Here is a 26496-nt window from a genome sequence, read left to right as displayed (position 1 = left end):
TCATTATTATTTAGTGTGGGGGACGCAGGCCAAATGGAGGGTGGACATGTCATGTCAGGTAACATTTTTTTCTTCAGCCAAAGCTTTAAAATAATTAATATTTCAACTTCCAAAATGAACAAGAAGTCGGACGTCTATCTAGAAAAGTAGTAGAGGTAGGAAGGTAATGCCTTCCCTTCTTAAAAGATTAGTGCATCGCCCCCAACCATACGTGAGCATTACGGAATAAATCATTGAATTATCTTTATTATCTAAATGAATTCAAACGTTCCTATTAGTGTGCTAAGTATAATTTCCACCTTTTTCTGAGAAGAGTGTTGCAATTTCCAGCTGATGCCAATCTTTTTTCTCTTTTTTTTTTGGGAACTAGACCTTGATGCATCCACGGCTTATTTATTCTAGTTCTTCGGTATATATTGGTCATGACAAATTATATATTTTTTTTGAGCAAAATCATGAGAAAATATGCGGCCAAAATTGGTCATGTGCTGACCCATAAGTATATTGGTTATGACAAATTATAAAGTTTTTTTTTTTGAGCTAAATCATGAGAACTTATTGTAGCCAAGATTAGCGATGTTGAGATCAAACTAATCATTTCTCTAATTGATATCCACATTCTACCATAATAAATTGTGTAACAACCCAGGACCTCATCCAAAATGGCTAGCCGGAAGGTATTGTTTGGGTTCCTTGATTCTGTATAAGTACCCAAGATCTACCCAGCGAATAACCGATGTGGGACTAAACACACGCCCGCATGGGTTCTCACATACTCCTCCCGTTCAAGCCCTGACGTCCTCGTCGGGCTAAGGGTTCAAATCCATTCAAATCTAATCCCAAACAACACGATCGGTCCGTGGTCAACCCTAATGGATCCGTGCTGCAGTGTCCCCTAGTCCACATAAGTTATGGACCGGGTCCGCTCTGATACCATTTGTAACAACCCAGGACCTCACCCAAAATGGCTAGCCGGAAGATATTGTTTGGGTTCCTTGATCCTGTATAAGTACCCAAGATCTACCCAGCGAATAACCAATGTAGGACTAAACACACGCTCGCACGGGTCCTCACAAATTGATTGCCAGATTCTTGCTCGTACTGGGACTTTTAAATCATCCAAAGGAAGACCCCTGAATTCCAAAGGCAAGGCTCATGTTCAAAGGCTTTGATCTTGTTCTCGAGCTTTGAATGGGGTGAGTTTGAATCATGTTGTGAATGCTTCTGGAGCTATGAAATCAGGATGTGAATGCAGGACCAGTGCTCCCTGCAATCATGCATGGATTTGTTGAGTCCTATTTTCCCCTCGCGACAAGAATCTGAAAGCAGCTCCTCAGTCATCAGCTGAGACAATAAAGAGAACGATGTGCCGTATTTAAGGGGTAAGACCACAACTTCTAGGATCAGTTCTAATTGAGCTACATGGTTTAAAGACAACGGAACGTTGGGACGCAAAAACAAACAAAAGGATCATTAATCAAACTTTAGAAAGAAAAAAAAAAAACAATCATTATTCTACAGATGTGCCAGAGGGATAATTCGCCGCGAGACATAAAGCCTACAAAAGAATTGGCATATGAGCTTCAAATATCAAGATTGAATATGTCTTTTTTTTAGGGAAAAAATATTTTGGATACCAAATTTGAAAGTGTGATTTGATGAACATCGAGTGAAAGGGTAATTGCCTTGATCGATATTATAAATAAGTTTAAAAATGCAATATACCTTTAATTTGATTTCATCTCATTTATTTTTCTTTTCTTTTTGGTTAATTTTTTCTTTCCATGTAAACCTTAGATAACAAGTAGTGCAAGCTACATACTTTGTAGAAACTTAAACGCCACCGTTCTCTTAAAACAAGCTTCTTTCCATCACAAGGCAAATACATTGTCAGTCGCTCTTCCCATGTTGGAGTCATTCAACTTGATACAGCGATGACTTTGACTACTATGCTGGAGTCAACTGAACTTGATATCATGGTGGAATGACAAGCAACAAAGTGAATGAATCGAAACCTTTCTTGCATTTCCAAATTGAAGTCTATTGCAGAAAGAAGTCTACTCAACGCATGCAATCAGTTCAACATCATATCACTTTGAAGAATTGAAGGGGAATCATCCAAGAAGAATAGCAGACATGTACACGCAACCTGCAAAAGCAAATTGAGAAAGCCGTGGTAGAGATTATTCTATGTTATTTCCATGGAATTATCCAAGAAGAATAGCAGAGATTTATAACTGGCATTTATGATAAGGCATGGATAACATGTGAGTCTCATGCAGTTAATTTTGGCTAATCCATCGTTACTATAGTTGAGCAACTAGATAGCAGTTAATTATTTCTTCGTATGGTTAATGATGCTTACTATGCTTTGGCATGTGCAAAAAAACTTGAGAATTGCTCATTTCTGACATGATCACATTGCTGCATGTTTGACATAGGCATGTAAACAGCTAAAATTTAAGGCATTATTCATGAACTCCATCCTATTTGATCATATTACTGGTTTTGCAAGATAGCCACTCATTAGCCCCATCTCTCAATAGGTTATGTACTACATGGTATACTATAAGATCTCAAAGGAATTGCCACCAAGGTGGTAGAGCACAGTTGGAACAGGGCTTTACTTCCACCGACGTGGTTCAGGTTCGAAACGCGCGGGCATCGATTAAATGTTGGGGACCGTATGCCCCCCGTCTGGACACGCTCGGTGGGAACGCTATCTGGTTCAGCTGGCATTGAGGTGTTGCTGGGGTGACGTACTCACACATGGGGTGACCTACAGGACCGGAAGGGAATGAGCAAATTTCTACCGGCATCGAACATTCTCTAGTGGAAGAGAAGCCTAGTAGGGGCTACTACGCGGGTGAGGTTTCCTCTCCCCCCCTCCCCCCTCTCCTTTTTTTTTACCAAAAAAAAAAAAGAAATTTTTATTTCCATCTGCCAAGGGTGCAATTTCATATCACAAAGCATTTCATCAAAAAGGAACAAAGTAGAAAAGGAATTCTTCAGTGCATAGCTCTTCCACTTTTGTACAATTCTCGTTCATCATATAAAGCGAACAAGTTTACAACCACTTTGTGCATCCTAAAAACACGGTTTTGGTCGTCCATCCAAGACCGGAAACCGTGAGGAAAAATAAAAATCGGAATAGTATTAGGTAACCTTCTGCCAACTCCCCTTAGCAGAAATGGTCACCAGAAGAAATGGGAAAGGGAAGAAAGGAGACATGGATTGTCATGTAAGCGTACCCACTGTACCATAGATCATGTGGCTCGGAGTAAACCAAGGGATCAGATGACCCACCAGCTACGACTGGAACGATGTCATGATCATAGGTTCGTACCATGTGACACGACCCATGATGTGAGATATTTGGTTACTACTCATTGATGGGACTTTGATAACACAAGGAAAAGGACCCATTTCTATCTTCAGCAAACGGAAACGGATGTCAAAGTCCAATAGAGATTTTGATACACACAGTGATTTCATCTTCCACGCCAATAGCTTCAACAAATCCAATCCAGGGGCTTTCCCAGAAGTGACGGGATTCCCAAGTGATGGACCATGAAAAAGAAATCAGCTTAAAAGGGCATCTGTTTTACAAAAGAGTGGGCTCAATAGTTGGGTGCTCCACATTATGAATTTTGATGTTGGTGCAACTTTCCAGCTCAATGGAGTGCATTGCATCACTACCATATCCTTCTTTTTCTTAGAAAATCCACCATCCTATGGAATAAATAGGAAGATATCTTTCTAACTTGGGAGGAGTTTTTATATGCTTTCGAGGAAGTTTAATACAAACTTGTGTGTAATTGATGCTTTAAATTTCTATTAATCTAACAAGGCTTGTTTCATATGCCTTCCGCCATTTTATAAAGTAGCAAGAGGCTTTATATCTAGATTAAGGTTCGCCGTCTTAGTACCAGACTCTGTACTGGTGCCACATTAATACAATATCAGTACGATACAGTATGGAGGCTTTTGGCTTACCATATATCGGTATGCCATCCGTACTAAGTACTAGTACCGAACCGCTATGGTACATTCCGTACCATCCGATTCGGGCCGTTACGCCCTGTACCATCTGATTCGAGTCGTTACGTTCTATACTGTCCGATTCAGACCGTTACAGCATATTATGATCTAGATGCTCTTTCAAGTCGGTCGAAAGAGTTTGCACGTATCTTATGAGCGTCCTAGATGAGCCCTTGAAGGCTGGGACTTGTAAAAGATGTGCAAATCATGGCGAATACCTTGGAATTCAAGGAAGCGATGCCTTTAATACATGAGGTTGAGGTCCTCACAAGTCATCATCACGCAAGATGGACAAAAAAGGCACCACAATTCGAGAAATCTAAGTAAAATTAGGAGGCACCAATGTTCAAGAAATATATTTATCAGTGACAGCAGGGATGTCAGATTCTAGGATTGATGACTGAAAGGGCACCACAATTCGAGAAATCTAAGTAAAATTAGGAGGCACCAATGTTCAAGAAATATATTTATCAGTGACAGCAGGGATGTCAGATTCTAGGATTGATGAATGAAAGATATATCCAAGTCTCCTTTCCACTGAAAAAAAAATGTGCAACCTCTAAATATCAGATCAATCAAGGACGCAGTGAGGTAAACTGAAAGGAACAGGTCGGTAAATAAAAGCACCTGGAAAAGATAATCCAGAGAAAGCTGAAATCTAAGGATACATGGATCTTAGATGATCCCAAAAATACACGACAAGAATTAATTTTGATAATCTGAAATAATACGAAACAACTACCTGCTGAAATTCAGGAATCAATATTACATAAGGCTGAAAGAAACTTGATATGAGACAAACTTGTAGCAGCTAGCGCTCTTCACATGTCATCCAATATGGAATCGTAGACGTACCAAATGCATTGAGGATATGTTCACATTTAAAGAACTTCCAGACGAAGGAAGAAGTCATGCATTATGTTTTCCCGAAAGCTAAAGAAGCAACATCTAGACAATGTCTAATTATTAAAGTACAAGGCCTATTTTTGCCACAAGTAGTGCATGCTTTAGATTATGTAATCATGAAAAGTATCCATACCATCACACTAAAATAGTTCATATTTTATACACAACAGACATGGTTGAATGCGGCATAGTGTTGAAATCACAATCTAACATGTGGAAGCAAACAACAAAATCGTGCAAATTTTTGCAAAGAAAATATGCAAACAAGATATTAAATTTTTCTTCTTACATGATTCTGTTACAATTTGCCGGATGTTGATAGACCGGGGTCATAAATTCAGTGAAAAAGATGTCCGTCAAAACCTTCTACCCATCTTTTGACAGTCATCTCTTATACTACGTTTCATGTTGTTGGCATTTCATCAGAGATTCGATGTACCTAAATCACTAATTGATTATTGCATAGCTATCTGTAAGCATTGTATTATAGTAAGCTAAGCTTCTGGTTGCATCAGTTTTAAACTTCAAAGAACAAGTCAATTGTTATCATGAATAGCCGTACTTACAGACTTCCCTGCTTAATTGAGAGAGAGAGAGAGAGAGAGAGAGAGAGAGAGAGAGAGAGAGAGAGAGAATTTGAGAATTTATTGCAACTTTTTATGAACAACATCATGACTCAAAAAGACTATTCAATAGCCAGAACTGACGAACTTTCAGCCTACTGCCTCAGCCATGAACAGAAACAAGAAATAGAGCATCACAGGAAGTGTTTACATTTCTCTAATGCTATAACATGACTTAGATTGGACATGGCATCCGATGTCCAACTCACCATGTAGAGGTAGGAGGTTCTTGCTGTGGTTTACATTTAACACAATCCATGATGTAAGATATTTGGTTCTGTCAAATGCTAGTATCGTTTGATAGATATATGACAGCACATGGACAAAGAGATCCATTTGTATCTCTCACGTCCCAAATAGCAGTGCACCGATAAATATAAGACAGATATGCGAACTGCTAAAAGGAATGGGAGAAAGGGTATATGGTATAAAAAATTTCGAAGGAACATGCATGCAGCTACTAGCTATTGACCCAAACAGTCTGCAGCAGTCAAGCATCATGGATGACTGACGAGCCAAATAACTGGCTGAGTAAAGATTCCCTGGTGGTCTAATGCAATTGATGCCTTCCAGAAAGAAATCCTCCAAGAAAATGGGGTGCCCCCCCCCCCTCCCATGCCCCAACCTTTGAGTAAAAAAAAAAAACAAAGAACCATCTTTGAGCAATTCACTTTTCAATGTGGCATTTAGATTGTGCATTTACCAATTCATGATCTAGATTTTACACAGCTTGACTTAGAAACCTAGTCACTATTGCAGCATTTTTATATATTAATAAAATTATAAAAATCATTGAAGTTGTCGAGTTCAAATTTGAAGGAGTCCCTGGTGCCTTCAATTTGCTTGAGATGCGAAAATTGCTTCCAACAACTTGGGAGTGAAGTGATACCTATAGGAAATGAGTTTGAGGCCTAAAAGTCATTCTCAGACAAGACAGATAAAGAAAAATCATTAAGGGAATCTTTGATCTTTTTCAATTCCTTGACTTACACATTCCACAATTGATGAGATGGGATGCATCTAAATTTCTTGCTATCACATTGGTGAAGTCACTCTCTAAATGTGGAGTAAAGGAGGTTGCGGTGAAATGGAACAGGTTATTAACGAAGAGAAATAAATTTATGGATATCCTAAAAAACAAAAAGAAAATACTCAACAGGCACAATATATGGGCTAACGGCTGAAATTTCATATATAATGGCATGGCTAAGAAACTCCAAAGTTATAAAGCATTTAATTGTTGACAAGCCTAACAAATCAAAACTGCCAAATATTAAAGAAGGTACACATTAAGAAGGAGAAAACCAGTCATACAATATTCTTTGATGAAAAATCAAGAAGTACCTGGACAAATCTTTTGATGAACCGAACGCTAGTTTTCTTGACAGTAGCGGCCAACAAATCAGAGCTATCACAGCTTGAAAAGAATGTGTTCCGTTTATTTCGTGCAAAACAGGTGATGATTGAAAGTGGCAGCAGGGTTAGAACTAATGATACAATATACGGGAGAAATCAATAAGTTGTGCTAACACAGTATCAGCAATCTACTTGCAGCATATATCCCAACCTAGTGATACCAAGAAACCACTGTCAATATAATGTCTCATCCTATACAATTGATGGGGTTTCTTGAGACTCATAAGTGATAATGGCATCATATCTGTTACATGTAATGTCACAACCCAGGATTAAAAAGGCTTGCCAGAAGGTATTATTTGAGTTCCTTGATCCTGTATAAGTAGCCAAGATCTATCCAGCGAATAACCGATGTGGGACTAAACACATATCCGCACAGGTCCTCACATACTCTCTCCATTCAAACCCTAACGTTCTCGTCAGGCTAAGGGTTCAAATCTATTCAAATCTAATTACAAATACCACGATCGGCCCGTGGTCAGCCTCAATGGATCCGTGCTGCAGTGTCCCCTAGTCCACATATGGGCCGGGTCCGCTCTGATACCATTTGTCACAACCTAGTACCTCACCCAAAAAGACTAGCCAAAAGGTATTATTTGGGTTCCTTGATCCTGTATAAGTATCCAAGATATATCCAGCGAATAACCGATGTGGAACTAAATACACGTCCGCACATATCCTCATATGTAATGTAAAAGCAAGGGTCATTTCAAAAATTACTAGAAAATAGTTGACTTATTTAAGGTGTGACTTGCATGTGTACTTTTGCGATCTACAACAAGGCTCTAGAGACAGTGCACCATTTTTGTTGAAAGAGCAAGAAGCACCATCTAGCAAAAATGTCTAAAGAGCACTATAAATGAAAAAAGCTTCTTTCTGTCATAGCCAATAAGAACCATCAGAGCCTGACTGGCATGTATAAGATCAAAAGTTCATCCACAATGGGCATGACAATAAAGTGGCATAGTCTAGAGGTTTCACAATTTAAAACACAGCTCAAAATATAAAGATATTTTTGGAGTACACTATACACATAATCCAGCTTTCAATCTAGTAAGACACGCATGCAAACATGCAATGTGTGTGATGAAGGTTTTCAAGATACTGATACATTAAACATTTTTATACAATGTAATACCTACATAAGGTCTATACCTTAAAGCCACTTTAGGAGAAGGAAAAATAAAAATTGTCACCAATAAAGTTTTGTTCAAATGCTTCATACAATTTACATTGACTGGTCAAAATCAAAAGTAACACCAATAATAATAAAGCAAGATGAAAATCCAAATTATGATTCGTTAGATTTCTTTTCAACTGTCTATCCTGCAGGTTAGAAGTCTAATTGCACTAATAATTCCAAAGTCCATACAATCAAAATTTATTTAGAACTTAGGATCAAAAATGAGCTGCAAAGGCTAGTGCCCATCAAATGTTATCAAATGCAGCAGATTCTGTCAGGATTCGGATCAAGTTGTAAATCATAAAGCTGTTCTGATTGGATCAGATCATGGATTAATACATGAGCATAAAATTTTTTTTTCCAATTTCGTCCAAATTATAAAATTATACAAAATATAATAATTGAAAAAAATAGAGTTAAGTACAAATTAGATGAATGAAGAATAAAAACGAGCAAGTATAAATCTACTTGAGCACCATCATATGGCTATACATAGCATGACCAATGAGACCAAAATAATGCCTACTTGTTGAAGAGAACTGTATATTACCACTTCAAATACACTATCTAAATCATCTTTCAAGTAGAAAAATTTATGCAAAAAAATAATCATATTTTCATGAATATTTGCAAGAAGATGAACCTTTGCCACTTATTTCACTCATTGAAGTCCAAAATTTTATCTTTATTTTTCGGGGTAAAAAACTGTATGGGATTGCTAATTTTATGTACCCAAGGCTTATTGGTAAAAAAAAATAATTGTAAAAACCAACAGGTCAAAAAATTATATGAAAAGAACCTTTCATTTATTTTAATGTTAATAATATGATGAAGTCGGGTCATATGATTTATGAGATCGTATGATCCATGTTGGCAGAGTATCATTCACTCTTATCCTAATAAAAAAATGAGATATAAATCACTTTGGGCTATGGCCTATGATCGATCAAAGGATTCGAACAATGTATCTTAAGTCTGACAACAATGAATGCAGCAAAGCCAAACAGAGGCATTGACTCAAATATGATCATACACACACACACACACACACAAATATAATATGAAAAGGGGAGGCTTTACTTCACTTCTAGTGAAAGAAAGAGGCAATATTTGGACCAAGAGGACTGGTCAGCTTAAGTTTGTGCATGTGTCTTTATCAATATGGGTTAAGATAACTGTAGCATGAAAGACTAACACACGGGCCACATATATAACAGAAACACAAAACTGATGTGTTAGAAATTTTAAGAGATTGAAAATTAATCAACAACAAAGACAAGCTTTCTAATCTCTCCTTTTAAACCTTAGGAGCATGTAAAAAGCGTAAGTTCACTGTAAGTGGAAGAGTATAGTTGCATATGTTTAACTGATAATAGTTAGGGAACAATTCCCAAGAAAGACAGTCTCATAATTTGAACAAGTAATGTACATGAAAATATCACAATACATCATACCCAACCTATGATCTTCCCAGCATACAAAGTACTATGATATTCCAGATAGTACCTGGGTAATTGGATGGCATTTATTCCTTCGTTGATTGCAAAAATGATGACCATCCAGGCAAGGCACTAACATTGAAGATCATTGTATTGACAGTTGAAGTGGAAATGCCTTGAGGAAATAAAAATGAAGCTTAAATATTCACAAGCCTCATAAGAGGAAAAAAGGAGAGAAACACACTGAATAATCACAAGCAACACGAGTTTCCATAATTGGTTTCAATAGCAGGCTGTTTAACTTGCTTAAAATTTTACTTTTCTCCTGAAAAGCTGCAACGTGCTTCCACAGTTATGCCCATATTCGCTTGTTTGGGAGAAGATCTAATGTCTTGATCTTATCTATTCTAGCAGCCACAATAAAGTCGTTCATACTTAAACCACCTGCAATATGGAATTGAGGGGGAAATTTTATTACCTCTCCAAATCTGGAAAAATATGTCTGTGGACAAATTCTACACCAAACCCGCAAATAAGAAAGGTATTAACATCAGCAAAATAGAGAATTAATTGTTAAACACTATATATAGTTCAGTTAAAGAATGACTTTTCTGAAGGTTTTAACAGCAAAAGGAGCTTACATGCATGTAAGACATATAACACATAACATGCAGTGACAAAAACAGCATGGGGAAATATTTCTCGAGTAGAAATCTGCTTCCCCAACTAAACTGAGGTAATATACACAACTGTAAAATTTTGTGAGCCTAAATTAATTTAGATAAGTGGCACTTTATGTATATAAATTACTTTTCTATGATAACATTCAACACAAATCATAACCAAGAGGCCTTAGCCCTGCTATTTGTGCTTGGCATAATTAGTCTTCCGTGACCATTGCATTCCAATTGGAGGCCCCAAGGTGATATCTAGCCTATCAGTTTCAATGCAGGCAACATGAATTCCATGTACTATGTTTTAATTCTACATGGCATTAGCTACACTAACCTAACATGCAGTTAATATTTATGATTTTGCCATTCCAGGCCTAACATGACCCAGACATTAATTTTTACAATTTTCTAGGCTGTTTTTCTAACCTTTTCTACAAATCTACTAGAAAGATTAGTAAGAGTGCAGCAACCCATGTCCAATAATTTAAGGCTTCCAAAATGCCATTTTTGACCAAAATACAGAATGTGGTTTGAGTGGTCAGCCACTTTATCGTTGCTTCTTGCCCTATGCTCTAATCAAGGAGACATTGAGGAGAGGGGGGATAGGAAGGGCCAAACCAGGCCTAAATAAATCCTTTCTTTCTTTAAAACAAATCACGTAAAGTGCTTTGTCATCCAAAACTAAGAATCTTTTATAGACTTTACATGGCTTGCTTTGCAAGTAAACTAGGGCTCTTAACAACCGAATAGTAAATATGTATATGGACACCCAAAAACTTTCATTAAAAACAAAATAAATTTCAGAATCCCACCATGCAGATATAAAAAAACACCTAAAACATGGAAAAATCAAATCCTAACAATATTATGGCTTATCCAACCCAATATGTAACTAAAGGAGGACTCTTTCACACCATCCTACTTGAAATAGGATTCTAAAGTCCAAAGACTGGAAAAATGCAATAAAATATATGGCGAACTAATCTTTGTTCGCCATCACTTTCCCTCTTAATGTTGCAAGTTAACACTAATTCATCATATGGAGAGGCTAAGAAAAGATTATTATCTATTAACGTTATTACCTTTTCAAATCTCTAAAACCCCTTGAACCTTTTCTTGGGATCCCCATTGATAAGGCTGAGTGACCACTGGAGGTAATTTACAATACAGGCTTCAACTTCATTCCTCTAAGTGACTCCAATATCAGTCTTCTTGAAGACTTTTACTTTGAGGATCAACCAAAATATTTTTTGATTTGTCATAATCAATAACAAGTACCCCGCATTTTTACAAAATCGTATGTCATGCATACAAATCTGATTCTCATTATATTCCTTATGCTCAATGAATGCTGATTGGCCATCATATTATAGGCACAGTAGGGACTAGCTTACCCCACAAAGGAATGGCTGCAAGCAGACTCCTAAGCAATCTACCTCCTCCCTAGCAAGGTCAAGAAAAATGAAATCAGCCTCTATTGTGGATCTAGATATCAAGGTCTACTTGATAGAATTCTAAGCCATAGCAGCACCTCCTATGGCTACATATCCCACTAGTTATTTTTTTCTCCTCTAGGTCAGGTATTCAATTTGCATCTTACCTTCAACATATGTGTGTATCCTCCACAGAACAATCCAATATTATACCTTTAATATATCTTATCCATAAGGCACTCCAACTAAGTTTATCAGGGATAACTGATGTACCAACTACTTGTCTAGTATAAGTAGCAAAAAATTAAGGCACCTAATTATTTGAGCATGTTTGAATTCTACCGAGCTCTCTTTTTTTGATTCTTCTTCAATCTATTATAGCATCAAAAGGGGTGCCAGCCAGTTTAATTCAGAACAATGTTTTGTTTTTTACATAGTGTAACTAACTACTTTGGGCAATTTAGTACCTTTTGGATGTGCTAAGTCTCCAAGATCAGATGGTTCCAAGTCAAATGTTATAGAGCCTTTTTTATTTGGTTCTCTCCTTATGACATCAAAAGTTTAATACTCTTCTCCTTTACTTCTTTCTCCGGGCAAGGCATTGTGATCACAAGATTGTCCTTTTGTTGCATCTAGAATGAGGGACCACCAACGAGGAGATTTTCTTTGTATCTTGCGAATGAACTGCCATGATCCTGCATACGGTAACATGCCATGGAAACTCCTTTGTTCACTTCTCTATTTCTAGTTCTTCCTTGCTTCCTGACTTGTTAGAGTTTCTAGACTTCAGTTTTCATGTTCTTTGCCATAGTATTTCCAACATCAGCAACTTTAAATGCACTTTTTGGCAAAACAAAAATGGTTATGAGTTATGACTTTCTTGTCTGAACTCAAATTGATATGATTTTTATATAATGAAAGATTATATAGAAGGTTATTTATTAGTCTTGGCTTTAAACTCTGCATAGACTTTGCTTGGTAAAGCATTCTTTCAGTCGCTGCTGCTCGTTCCAACTGAGATTGTTGCTATTAGACCTTGACTTCGGTCCATCATTAACTAAACCTACTTGCACCTAATAATCTCTACCAAGGATCAATATAGCCGATTATTGATCTGTAGGAATAGAACAGTAGTTACTGCAACAAGCACCATAATGAACATCATAACAAGTACCATACAAATACCATCTAATATCGTGGGAATATATGATTGTAATATAGTAGGCAATGTCACCGATACTGCACCGGATATGGTAATACATATCAAAGAAACTACCTTAGTATGCAAGTCTATCAAATTGACTTAAACCACTCAATTCAGTGTGTATCATATCGAACTGGCGGAGAACCGACACGGTTCGGCATTTTGAAATGATATAGAATGTGAAGTGGCAGAAGTAGTTGAAATCAGGCTGAACCGACCAGTTTCACTCAGTTTCAGGTGGTTCTAGCCAGTTTCACATGGCCAAACCAATGGGCCGCATATAAATAACTCCCCCTCCCTGGCTTACATTTCAATTGCAATCCCTAATCCTTGAGCCTCTCTCTTTCTCTCCTTCCACACACCCCACCCCAATCCCTCTTCAGCCCCTTGTCTTCCCACAATGGCGACCAACGACGGCCCCACGATGCATCTCACCCTATCAAATCTCTTCACTTCACCCTCTTGAGTCCCTCCTCATCTTCCGGTGACAACGATGGACAACAATAGCCCAGTGGCTCAGTGTTGCCACTCCCTTATCTCCATGGCAGCCACCAAGTCCCACAGCCGCACTGGAACCCCTATGCCTCCCTCCACCTCCCCCTTCTCTCTCTCTCTCTCTCAATCTCTCTGCAGAAACGGACCGCGTACCATGTATTGATAAGATACCATATGGTACCATGCTGACCGTGTACTTGCAGGTAATGGTACCTGTACCTCGAACATTGTTGGCAAGTATTGCAAAAGAAAAACAGTCATAATAATAGTAAAAGCTCAAGATCAAGCCTATGATATTAAGAATACACACCAAAGAAGCAATGAAGAGTACAACATCTTTGCTGAATAGAGACATTGTACTGTAACACTAGCTTGTGCACATTAATACCAAAATATTCCCATGCTTGCAGCCACAGGTGCCGTGTACTTACATAACCAAGCTCTCATACATCATCTATTGATTTAATGGCAAACATACTAATTCCTATCTTTCATTAAAATATTATGTGTTAATCAATTAAAAATTATGAAAACAAAAATCATTACTCGACTAAGATGAGTTTAATGGTACCCACCTATCGAAGAAGTCCATAGTTCCACCCTAACTTGATTGGGCGGTTCCAAATGAAGATTTGGGTAATGCCCAGCAGCCTCTGCGACCTTATAAATTCTAGTAATAAGCTCTACTCCGCATCCATAATCCCGTACTCTCCACAGGCACTGTAGTTTTGCCTCTCCATCATCCTCGACTAGCCTCCAACCTACAACCTATTGAATATTGAATAAAATATTTTGAATCCAACGCATTATAACGTTGCCTGAAGTACTTGATAGGGTACATAAGCTCTCTGATTGCCTCGCAACCAAGTTAAATTGCCGTAATCAAAGCTGGAAGTACGTCAATTACCTTTTTAAGTAGCTTCTCAGCGTCCTTTCTCGATATGGGAGGCTGGGAGGGAGAGACGAGTTCGCAGCTCATTTGGGCAATAGAGAGAGCAGAGAGATTTGGGATCAGGATCCTGTGCTCCGTGTCCACGTTACCAACGACGTTCTCACAGAAATTGCTCTCGATCTCTGCCGGGAAAGGGTCTCTGGCGCCGAAATCGCCCAAGAGATCGCCACCCATGGCGAGAGGACGGAGACGGCGGCCTCTCCTCGTCCTCCTTGAAAGGCTAGAGAACGGCGAGACGGAGGAGGAGAAAGAGGTGAGGCGGTGGGAAGAGAAGGAATAGGAGGAGAAGGGAGGGCTGAGGGCGGGAACCAGAGAGAGGAGGGCGGATGCCATGGGAGAGACCGAGCAACTCCAGAGGCTGAAGCTCGAGGCCTATCCGGTAGCTTTGACGCTAGTTTGATAATATTCTAGGGATAAGTATACTAGTTTGAGTATACAGGTAAAGATTGAACTCGTCCCGACAAGCAAGTTGCAGAGGCCAGTAAAATTTTGACGCAACCGACAGTTACATATAACACCCTGCGAACATGTAAGTATTTTAGACAATTTCCTCGGAGAAAAACTTTTCACAAGGGGGTTATATGTAAAACGTTTAATTAGTTTGACTTAGTCTCGTCACACAATGTGCCGAACTACAGACGTAACCGAAATTACGAAAAACACCCTATCATTGTAAATTTTAATAAGTTTGATTTAATCTCATAACCTCCAGCAAACATGAACTCTGACATCATGTTGAGCAACCAATTGGTCCGAGAATTTTAATCTAATAAAAAAATCAATAATATATATCAAGCTCAGTAAATCGATATATATTTTTTAATATAATTTAATAAATAGGATAATTAAGTGTTGAATACAAAATAATATTTAAAGCCAAGCATGACACTAATTTTTTTTTCCATGATACCATTTTTTAGAAAAACTTAAATTTTTATTACATTACCAATAATATATCAAGCAACTGAGACTCTAGTGCTGAAAATTATAAAATTTACCATCAAAATTTGCAGAATTTTTAATTTTTTCTCTATTGCAATAGCGACTTTAGTGGCTCTATTGCAATACCTCGATAGGTCTTTTTCTTTTTTCTTATAGAATTTGAACCAGCTCACTCTATGACTATGCCTACATATTTTAAGGGATCTAAGTCAGCCTGTAATCTTATGATCTTACTAGTTGTACTTGTTTGATCTATGAATTTAATAGGATTTTCAACTTAATTATCCAAATAGGCTCTTAGAAATTTTATTCTTAAAAATTCTCATATTTCCTACATAATAAAAAAAATGCTATTGTTCAAAAAATAAAATTAGGAACGGAAATTGGATCATGTTAAATAAGATATGAGTAGAATCAAATATAAGATAGCTTAGAATATGCCAATCCAAAGCAAATATGTTGGTAAAATCAGTTAAAAATTTATATCCAAATTTGATCATTTTATTAAATAGATAATCCAAATAGAACTAAAATATGTTGAATCAAGTCAAATAGGTTAAATAAGTTAAAGGGTTGCCATCCTTATAGTTAAAATTCCTATTGAAAATATAATTATTATTTTGACCGAATAAACAGGGAAGATGTCGAAATAACAGCCGTCACTCTCTCTCCTCTTTTTTTTTTGGATCAACATTCTCTCTCCTCTCCGTATACGTAAGTTACGTAACAGGAAGCCCTATAAACCGATTCAACGATCTCATCAAGTTTCCCTTTCATGGAAGCATTTAGCGCCAAAAAAATATTTGGCGTCCCAATTCTAGCACCAAAAGAATCTCTACCAAGAATCATTTGGCGCTATCGAGCTTCTTGGGGACAATGGTTGGGAGCCGTAGCATTACACCCCGTTCCAGTGCTCGTAGCGTTGAAAACAACCCCACCGAATCCGAACCGTGAGAGGAAACGTAACCGGACCGCCGCATCACGTGATTTCTTTTTATTCTCTCTGAAGAATAGCCGAGCAGCAAGTCGGAGGCGGATACCCACCCCTGCCGTCGCCTCCTGACGAAAGGTCAGATCTCTCCCTCTTCGATAAATCCTTTCTTGCGTGCCTTTTAATCGCGATCTAGGTGTTTGTTTTGTCCTTAGCCGATTCCTTTGTTTTTTTTTTCAATCGAATGATTGGAAAACCCCATTTGTTCGTCAAGAATTTTTCTTGGAGTGGTTCATGTGGCTGCTGAAATTTCTCTTGTGGAATATGGAATGTGCTTCTGCTTCCTTTCATTCAAGGTGTGATAAGTTTCGATGGAGGTTACGAACGCTGTAGTTAGAGTGATGAAAAGAAAGGAAAAGGTTATAGTTGTTGATTAATTTTAGCTCCTGATCTCAAGCCGATTTGGGTAGTAAAAGCTTTTGATTGTTTTTTGAGACATAAAACACAAGAAAGATCATGATTACATAAAAGAAAAAAAGAAAAAGAAAAAACAGCCTTGAATGCAATGTAATCTACCTCCATGTGGGTGTTTCTGTGTGGGAAAAGAATCGGATTTGAGGGGTAGATTGTCATGCCCCCGCCTCCGCGAGGCACATGCGGCACCCAGTGCCCACGTGGGGCCACATGATGGGGGACCACATGAGGGGGACCACGGAGCTCTCTTGCCAGATATTGTCTGGTTTCAGGGCACGCATGCGTGCCGCACGCGCTGCTCAGACCCCTCTCCGATTTTGTTTTCTACCCAAAATATGGCTGCAAGATTGGAAGTCATCCGCCTCATATGCCCAGGCTCTGAAACAAGTCTAGCCAATGTAGGATTTTTCATTCACCCACCCTCGGACTAGAGCCGTCCTAGGCTATGATACCAAATGTCATGGCCCTCTTTTTAAAGCGCCACACATAGGGGGGACGCAGGGCACCCCTGCTAGATATTGTCCGGTTCTGGGGTGTACGCGCACGCCGAGCTTAACCCCTCCCCGGTTTTGTTTTTCTCCAAAATGCGTCTACAGAATTTGGAGATACCCGTCTCATATGCTCAGGCTCGAAGGACTCTCTAGCCGATGTGGGATTAAGGAGCCTCTCACTCTCGAAGAATCAGACAAAATCTTAGAGCAAAGGACGATCAAAGATTATTTAGCAGCCATAATGGATTACAGTTTTCGTAACAGGAGACAAGAGAATGGAAACAAGCTTATTATTTAACCTGATTGATCTAATTTGCTAGGTTACAAGTTTATAATAGCCAAGAAGTCAAGAACTCCCTGTTATGAATTTAATTATTTTGTCGTCATTCTCGGTGTAAATGACCTAGACAAGAAGATCTAGAGTCTTTCAAAGTTTCAAGTTTTAATAGAATTTGTCAACCACCCAATAAAATGAAGAGTTCCTTGGAACTTTGAGGTTCTTAAAGGGAATGAAAGAGATCCATGACTCTCTCTCCTTTTGCGCCTGGTAGTTTGCATGTTATGTTATGTATGAGTTTCATGCATATCGTACTCATAGATCAGATTTTTACTATGTGACAAACTGCTGCAGTATGAGAGCAGTATTAGAGTTCCATGCTTGACATATATAAACTATGTTAAAATGCTGATGTGATTATTGGTTATCTTTCCTTCCAAGAATGAGCGTGCAATGAAATTATAAGATGACAGGTGATGAAAAGAAATGCAATGAAACTGAAAAAACATTTGAGCTTACTATTTTTTACGACTTAAAATGGATACTAATCTAGACATACATGATTGCTAAACCTCATTCATTACAAAGGCAACGTAGAGTTTGAGTCGAGTTTGAGTCATCGTATACCTTTGCAAAGACTGACACAGCAAGAGACGTCAGTAATCCAGTCATGTTGAACTTTACATTAGCTTGACTTGGAATCATTTTCTCTGTGCTTGTGCTCAACTCTTTTCTTATTGGTCCACACTTGATTTATATGGTATTGCAACACTTGAGCCATTCCATTTAGCCCATAAGTTTCAATTCAAGGTGTAACATTTTAAAGGAGGCAACTAGTTATGGCTGAAATATATCATTTCAATTATCATTGTTTCCTTTAGCCACTTGGTAATGTGTAATTTACTCTTTGTTAATGTATTGGATAAGTTTGCAAGTGTTAATCTTAAAGTGTAAAAATAAGATGAAGCTAATTAACCAGTTCTTTTGTGCTTGGCACTTTGAAATCATATCAAAAGTCTGCATAAATGATTTACATAAAGTAGACTATTTGAACCTGAATTTTACTGTTATAATTGTTCTCTTGTTGAAACGGAAATATGAAATCTATTTTCCAACATATTTTAAAGTTTTGTTTGAAACACTGAGACAGCAATTAGAATGTTTTGATTCAGCCAGGATCGGTTCAAACTTGAATTTGTCTAATTTATGAAGACAAATTTATTGTATATATGAGCTGCTATGTTCTATTAGTTTGTGTTTTCTTCATTTTCATGTTCGGAAATTTTTTATCTAAATTAAGCATATTCTTTGCAAGTGTTAAGAGGATTTGTGTTAAGAGGATTTGAAAGAACTGTAAAATTATAATATAAAAATATGTTAGAGGAAGGTAAAATTTTGCACATAGTTTGGCCATCTTAAGCTCAATAATAGACATTTCTATTCTTATTTGTTAGAATGCCGTCAAACAACAAAATAACATATAACATTTTAGATTAATTAGACTTGTTGAACAATTTAGTTTTTAAAAGCAATTTTTCATTCTATCGGTGTGAAGGCAATAAAACAAAATGCCCGAATGTCCTATACAATATAATATTTCTAAAATAATGTCCAGGTTATTTTTCTTGATGGGCTTATCTCTCAGGCCGGAGGGAAATCCAGGAAGGAGAAAAAGAGTGGTAGAAAAAATCAGATTCTTCAGATAGCAGCATCGAAAATTCAAGCCTTATGGAACCACCCAGCAGGCCTTAAAACCAGTTTGTCATTTTTTTCTCCTTTTTTCCTCTCTCAACTCTTTTATCTCAGCTGTGCTCCTATTATTAATTCTTCATTAGATTTTCTTTTATTTTCTTTTTCTAGATCCTCCCAACTCAGCCTCTGACATTGTGGTTTTAGTTTTTTAAGACAAATTCAATTGCATTTGATGTTAATATGTTTTATTCTAGTTGAAGATATTTGATGTTATTATGTTTTATTGTGGTTCTAGTTTTTTAAATCAAATTCAATTTTCATTTCATGTTAATACGTTTTATTGTAGTTGAAGATATTTTGATTCTTACTTCCCTTGGAGGAATTATGAAGAATTGACTGCTGGTTATTAGTTTAGGCCTGTGGACATGATCCGAAGAATTCACAGTTGTTCTAATCAAGGTCTATCGTACCACCCCGTACATGAGAAAACCTATATGAAACATACCTTCAAGTCGGTATAAGCCCCGTATCGCTCTATACCGGTCCGTACCGAGATGAAAATTGAAAAAAATTGTTAGAGAGCTATTTCGACACAGAGGTGTACCATACCGATAAGGTAGCGATACGATATCCGGTACCGAGATTGCGGCTTTTGGTTCTAATCATGGTCTGTCGTACCGGTCGGTACGGGCCGGTACCAGCCGGTACATACTAGTACCGAACCCTACCGGTACGGTACAGCTACATATTTCGGTACCGAACCGTACCGGCCCGTACCGGTCCATATCGATCGGTACCGACGCGTACCGGCCCGTACCGACCGGTACCGACCCATACCGACTCAGTACCGGCCCGTACCGAACCGGTACCGGCCCGAACCGACCAGTCCGTACCGGCTTCAATTTTTTTTTGGCTTTTAGCTCCATCGGTACTGTACCGGTTCGGCTCGGTTTGATGCCCACCGGTATGTCGGTACCGCGTATCTTGGTTCTAATGCTATATAAGAGAGATTTCCTGATTTAGAATATGGGTTCATAGAATCAGCTGAAGCTATTCAGCACTTTATATGATAATATGAATTTAGAAACTGGATGTATATCTTTCTAGAAATTTTCTCTCGATCTTGTATGAGAAGAATTTACAAGAATGTGTCTCTGTTTTAAAATGGGGTGGTTGTTGGAAATCCTGTTGTTCTTTTCTCTTTTCTTGTTGTACTTTTAGTAGGAATAAATTGTTGTCATTTTCTGCACTTCTTTTTGGAGAACTATCATGCTCTGAAGTCTGAACTAAGGGCACATATTTAAGTGTAAACAATAGAACCTTTTCTTGTGTTTTCATTCCCTGAACCAAGAGAAACATATTTAAGTGCAAGCAAAAGAATCTTTTCTTTGTTTTCAAAACAATGAGGTTAATATTCTGGAATTGTGAAATTTTCTTTTTTTAGTAAGAACAGATATTTCAGATTCCTTGTTATTGGACATCAAATTTGTAGCAGATGCTTTCAGTTTTTATAAAGTTCAGTATGTAAATTTAAATGGGTAAAAAAAATATTTTGAGATTGCAATTTTTGGTGCACGAAGTTTCTTTGCAACTGTGGTTTAATTACTGCTCCTGTATAAACTGTTCAAGAATGTACATCACACTAGCAAAAACTACAAGTATGATCATTTTCTCACGCTCTTTCTAAGTAAGTTTTATAGCAACCATACTTATAACTCATTAAATAAGTGATGGTTTCAAACATTCTCATTTTTCATCATATTTGTGAAATTGCTGGTAACCTGGAAATCTGGAATACTGAAAACACTTTGTAGTGCAAGCTGATAGAGAGCTTGATATGTAGATATGATTGAAAAATAAGTAGAAAGATTTGCATGCAGATTCTCTTCTTGTTATTTTCAGTATTTTCTTATGTCTTTTTCTCTGATCAGTCACCAACTCTACATACTTTTTATTGTTCACGAAAATAACATGTTTCCTGATTACAGTTCATTTTTGGGCCCCAACTTTTAAATGGGGTATAAATTTTGCAAATATCGCCGTCTTCTCCAAGCCACCGGAAAAGATTTTCCTACCCCCAGCAAATTGGTTTGTGGCCTCTATTATTCAACCTTAATCAATACATTAAACAATCGGGAATATTCTTGCTTTTCTTTTGATTCCTATTTAAGATATTCTTTGAAGACGAACATTTATCTTCATTTTTTGTTATCCAGTTGTTACTTGCACTGGGCTCATCTGGTCACGTTATAGCACAGTAATCACACCAGTAGTCTTTCATATAGGTTCTTCAATCATCAAAGATTTTATCTTATACTCTCGTGTCTTTACAGGTTGTAGCTAATTATTATCTGTTATGGTTAGTGTTTTGATTATGTTAGTGTCTGCTCAAAAGTCTGATTGTTGGTGTTCAACTCTGTACTGATGCGACATATCTAAATAATGTGCTTTTATATAGAAGCTGCATTTTAACTATATCAGGATTTCTTAGAAGCTCGCTAGAATTTTCACTCTATAGTTTGTCAACGTTCATAGTGCCTTGATATTATAAGGGCAACTTATTTTTGATGAGGCTATGCGATCAATGATTCAAGTGGCATAAATATGCTAAAAAAATTTACCAGGTTAGTACACCAACCTTTGTTTTCCAGTAGCTAGTTATTTGAAGTATCCAACATATTAGTTGTCTTTTTCTTTAAAACAATGTCAAGTGGTCCTCATAATGGACAAAATGTTATCCAGATCCTGCATTCCTGACCTTCCAGCTCATGACTTTAATTAAAGGCCTTTATTTTCACCATTCCCGCGTAGCAAGTTCATGAGGATTGTATCAGCTGTATCGGAGTGACATGCCTACAACAGGGTACCTAACTAGATATCTTAAAGTCAGTATGCAGTGATTTGCGTGCAATCAAAATGCAGCATGTGCCAGTTTTGGAACCTGGATGCATGAAAGCAAATCATCATTTCATAGGATGCTTCGAGAAATTTTGTGCAGCAGCCAAGTATAAGAGTTTTGATCTCGAGAGCATCGATTATTTGCTAGAAGAAAAGTGATGATCAATGGTGGTATTGATTCATTTATTCAATACATTCTTTTGGTGCATGAAAAAGTTTTAAGACCCTTTGTTGAATCCATTGTTTGAAGTTTTGTAGTGAGAAAACATGTTTTGTTCATGTTGTATTCATAATACATGAAGCAGGAGGCTTGGAGCATACTCAAACACAGCTCTAATAGGAGGAAGGAGCAATAGGTTCTCAATGATTAAATTACCTTTAGAGATAGGGGCAAATAAGATTTTGGGATCCTGGTGGGATCGTGTTCTGAGTACTAGGACAATGAAGATGAGATCCCTCTTGCGGATATTGAAAATGATATGTATTAATTTTTATCTCATTCGAATGATTTTAAGCAATTTACAAGAATAATATTAAATTTATCTTAGGATTAAATTAGTCAGTTATTGGGTGCAGTTCTTTGGATTAGTAAATTAGCTAGCTACTAGGAACCATATATATATGTTATGGCTGTATCACTTGTTTGGTTCCCCTGATGAAGATGGAATTAAGCATATTGTCTTGTGCAAATTGTCAATTATGCGGGGACCTGTCAGAAAGTTATTAACCCATTAGGTATTCAGGCAACTCTTTTATATTGAAAGAAATGAAACAGCTGTTTTATATGAGTCAGCAGATGTGTTCTAATGTAGCGAACTTAGTAAACAGCTAATGTCTTCCGAGTTAATTTATCAATCTTCATCTGGTAATGTCATTTGCTGCAGCCAAAAAACAGGAGTTTTACATATTATGCCTGCTGACTTTTGTATCATGAAGGTCTTTGTACCATTACTTACTGTTGGTCTTATTATCTTTGTTTACTTTTGATATTTCAGAAAAACTGGAATCTTTTCAGTGTAAACGTTGCAATGGCTGGGACAGGCCTTTATCAACTTTTTCATAAAATTCGGTATGATAAAGTGTTTGCTAGAATTTGTTTTGTAAATGGGTACTGCCCATTATAAATCTGAATCATAGAGCAGGATTTATATTTCAGATGTTTTAAGCACCAACTCCTATAGTCTGTTATATTAAGTAGTGCTATAGTTCTATAGCTTGTGTAACAGGTTACATGGCAGAGAGTGGTGGAAGCTAATAGCTACTATAAGTTGCTGGCTTGTTTAAATAGAAAATTTCAAATTCCAATTTGTGTTTATTTATTTATCTAAATACCTGGCAAATGAGATTAGCAGATAATGGGCATGTCAATAGGTTGGCTCGGATTGCTAAACTGATTATCTTTGAATGACCATAATCATGTATACCTGGCAAATGAGTATCCAAAAAGCCAATCCCAAATAATTGGGAATAGGCTGGATGGTTATAGCCATGGGTATGTACACCTTATGCAAGCCTTAGTTCATCCATCTACATTTGTTTTTATCAATTCTTTTCATAATTGAATTCTGTAAGAAATAATAGCAAATTTAGCAGTATAAGTATTTACGTATAGGCTATTAGGTGATAAGAACTATGTGCAAACTTTCCAGCTCAAGCAACATTATTTCTAGAAGAAAAAAGAATTTTTCACTAGAATAAATGGCTTTTTGTCTAGGAAATGTCAAAATTAAATCAAGACTGGGTCTTTCTTAACTCGTATCACTGAGTCTTTTTAGTTTTGTCATTTGTTGCTACTCGCTAAATAACATCGTGAAGTAAGGTTCACTCACTAGCGAGCAGTAGCTGAGTATTTTCTTACTCATTGTTGTTTCTCGTATGTTGTTTACAGTTTGTCCTTGTGTTGTATTCTGCAAATCCTTGAGTTTATAGGAGTGGATAATCATGAGGTTATGTGTTCAGATTCATGTATTAACTTGTAAAACATATTAACAAATTGTTCGTGTTTGCGCTTATGGTGCCGGTGCCATTGTAGTTAAATTGGTCCTTAGCTCAAGAACATAATTTTAGTTTTGATTAAATTTTTGTGTCAGATACATTCTAACTATAACTTGAGGGCTGTAATTTGAGATCTCGGCTTTAATTTTCAACTTTACTAGAATCGGCCACATGAAATGCATGTGGGTGGAGACGCACAAACCCTGGACGGAGCCTCATGCATCATCAGGAGTTTCCTTTCAATAAGATAAAAAGTGTAGTGGTCTAGAATGTTTATTTTCAAGAATAAAGCAAAAGAACTGTTCGTTTTTCCCTCACCACTATGAGTAGTTGTGAACCCGAAGTTGCTGGGAAAAAGGCTTCTTCATTGTTCGTAATCATAATCATGGATGGATTGCCATCTTTGCCAGTTCATAAAGAAAGTGGGCCTCTTAAAGTAGAGGTACGGCACGCCATGGCCGTCTAGTAATTATTCTCAAAGCATCATGTCCCCAAGGTACAATTATATGTATCCTGCTTGTTACAAAACAAACTTTAGTTTCCCATATGCCACTCGAAATACACATCTCTGCAACATCATAGATTACAAATTTGCAAACTGAACAATAAATGGTCATTTCTATCCAGTTTGCTGCCTTCTTTGCCTGTCACTTTGGAATGCCATAGTTCTGCTATGACTGTCGTATGTGCAACCATGTTTATCATTTACACTGAAATTTGCAACCTCGCTATATGACTTCGTCTATCAGCATTTCATCTTTCAAGCGGTCCACAGTGTGGAGACTGATACTCTGACTGATCCAATATTATTTTTCAGGCATGATCATACTTCTGAGTTAAGGGTACCTGTGAAAGAATGAACGAAATCACATCCTAGACTCTGCAAGCTGTGGATTCGGCTTGGTGATCAGGAGCAGTTCAAGAGTGGTTACTGAAGGTTGTCACTATGGTTCAAATTCAACAATGTTACTGTATCTTGAATGGATGAAAGGCGAGGGGGAAAAACCTGAAATAAAGTTCTGTAATTCTATTGAGAGCAGTTGTATGGTGTTCATCATTTGTAGCTGGCTGCTTTCATTTGTAGTACTGATGATACTATTACACTCAGTTCTAATTTAGTTCCCCTGCCGTTTGAACGGGAATATCGAATATGGATTTTGGTGGGAAAGCTCCATAGTCCCTTCTAATTCTGTGAATGATCTCGCAGACCACATTCCTGTGTTCGTTGGCTCAGAATCGTCCACTTTAGGAGCCAAAACAAGTTTTCATGAAGGAAATCATTTCCAATACTACAAATGTAATTATCAAGGAAACCACTCTTCTTATTTATTTATTATTATATATATATATTGAAAAAAGACAGAGGATCTAATACTGTCCTGAGCACGTACTGCCAATTTAGCTAAAGTGGGAATCTCCAATTCCTTGCATTTTGAATCCCAACAATTTATCAGTATGGGAAAAGCAAAGAATGACATTGAACTGACTATATTCTCGATATTTATTAAATTATATCTAATCATTCATCTGCTAACAGTTCCAAGGCAACTTACTAATAGAGTTTGTCAATGACTATTTGAATATCATTTTTTATTTTTGTTATTTTTTTCAAGTCTGAATTAAGGCTGAATTCATAACATCTGAGGAAAATTATTGAAACATTGTTTTTAAAGCTGAGTTGATGATCCTTGGCCTTAATTCAGTGAATGGGGGAATTCCTGTCCAAGCAAGTGAGAAGCCTTAATTATGAACTTAATATAAGTTCACAAAATATATGATTTCTTATGAGAGACCAGATTGAATTGGATTATTAAGCTCAACAAAAGATAAGGGATTGCAGATCCCTCGCCCAAGTGTTCATGGCAATCCGTTTGATGAAAAGCTTCTCTTTTCTTTGAATAGATAAAACTACTAGAATCGGCTAATCCGAGAGCAAAATTATGTCTCGACCATCCAAATGAAAAATTTTATTTTGAAAACTAGATTTAGTTATTTTGTTAATTTTGATCAAATAAGGTTTCAGCGATGATTATGAAGTATCCCTCGGATAAAACTGATACGGCAACAATTAGGAGGGGTGCAAGCCAAAGCATCCAACAAGGTCAACAGCCTCATTTTCATATCTGAAACAGATGGCAGAATTTCTCTACGCTGAATAGGTTTGTCTGAAATCATGAGGCCATATGGTTGACTTAGTGATTCCTTCCATGTTTTTCTCGGAGTTTTTATAATTAGATCAGTCGCGATTTCTTCTTCAAACTTGCGCAGCAAGTGCAGAAGTGCTCGTAGACCGAACCATAAAGAAGACATGAGGCCCCACCCAATAAAAAAAAAAGGAAGACTTGACGTTACCATTGAATTATTTAACGTGCAGTAGCATGGTGAGTGATGCTCTTCAGCTACATGTCTTCAACCGACTTGGAAGTTGCC

The 26496-nt window shown here is 37.3% G+C and overlaps 1 protein-coding gene and 1 long non-coding RNA gene across 4 annotated transcripts; one reads left to right on the top strand and one right to left on the bottom strand.

The window, feature by feature from the left end:
* Positions 1-9526: 9526 nt before the first annotated feature.
* Positions 9527-14776, bottom strand: LOC103710760 (Transcriptional coactivator/pterin dehydratase). Its single transcript, XM_008796639.5, has 3 exons — positions 14322-14776; positions 13990-14182; positions 9527-10052 (listed from the first exon to the last, which is right to left on the bottom strand). The coding sequence occupies exons 1-3, from the start codon at positions 14697-14699 to the stop codon at positions 9961-9963; spliced, it is 663 nt and encodes a 220-aa protein (XP_008794861.1). The 5' UTR covers positions 14700-14776; the 3' UTR covers positions 9527-9960.
* A 1333-nt stretch (positions 14777-16109) lies between these two features.
* On the top strand, positions 16110-25253 carry LOC103710803 (uncharacterized). Of its 3 annotated transcripts, XR_003386389.4 has the most exons (5): positions 16110-16377; positions 19097-19238; positions 21162-21261; positions 23067-23140; positions 24884-25253. It is a non-coding gene; the product is annotated as an uncharacterized LOC103710803 (long non-coding RNA). The 3 variants fall into 3 exon arrangements; XR_015976557.2 differs by lacking the exon at positions 21162-21261 and having other exon boundaries at positions 16127-16377; positions 19127-19238; XR_003386391.4 differs by lacking the exon at positions 21162-21261 and having other exon boundaries at positions 16131-16377.
* Positions 25254-26496: the final 1243 nt, after the last annotated feature.

This window comes from Phoenix dactylifera, chromosome 3 (assembly GCF_051530095.1).
Source record: "Phoenix dactylifera cultivar Ajwa chromosome 3, Ajwa_hap1_PhDact_Kaust_v1.1, whole genome shotgun sequence".
NCBI lineage: Eukaryota > Viridiplantae > Streptophyta > Magnoliopsida > Arecales > Arecaceae > Phoenix > Phoenix dactylifera.
This window is presented reverse-complemented; position numbering and strand designations above follow the sequence as displayed.

Coding starts and splice junctions, on each gene's coding strand:
- LOC103710760 (XM_008796639.5), bottom strand. CDS start 14,699: ATGGCATCCGCCCTCCTCTCTCTGGTTCCCGCCCTCAGCCCTCCCTTC. Junction 14,183..14,321: donor CTGAGAAGCTACTTAAAAAG/GTAATTGACGTA, acceptor AATATTCAATAG/GTTGTAGGTTGGAGGCTAGT. Junction 10,053..13,989: donor ACTATGGACTTCTTCGATAG/GTGGGTACCATT, acceptor TCCATATTGCAG/GTGGTTTAAGTATGAACGAC.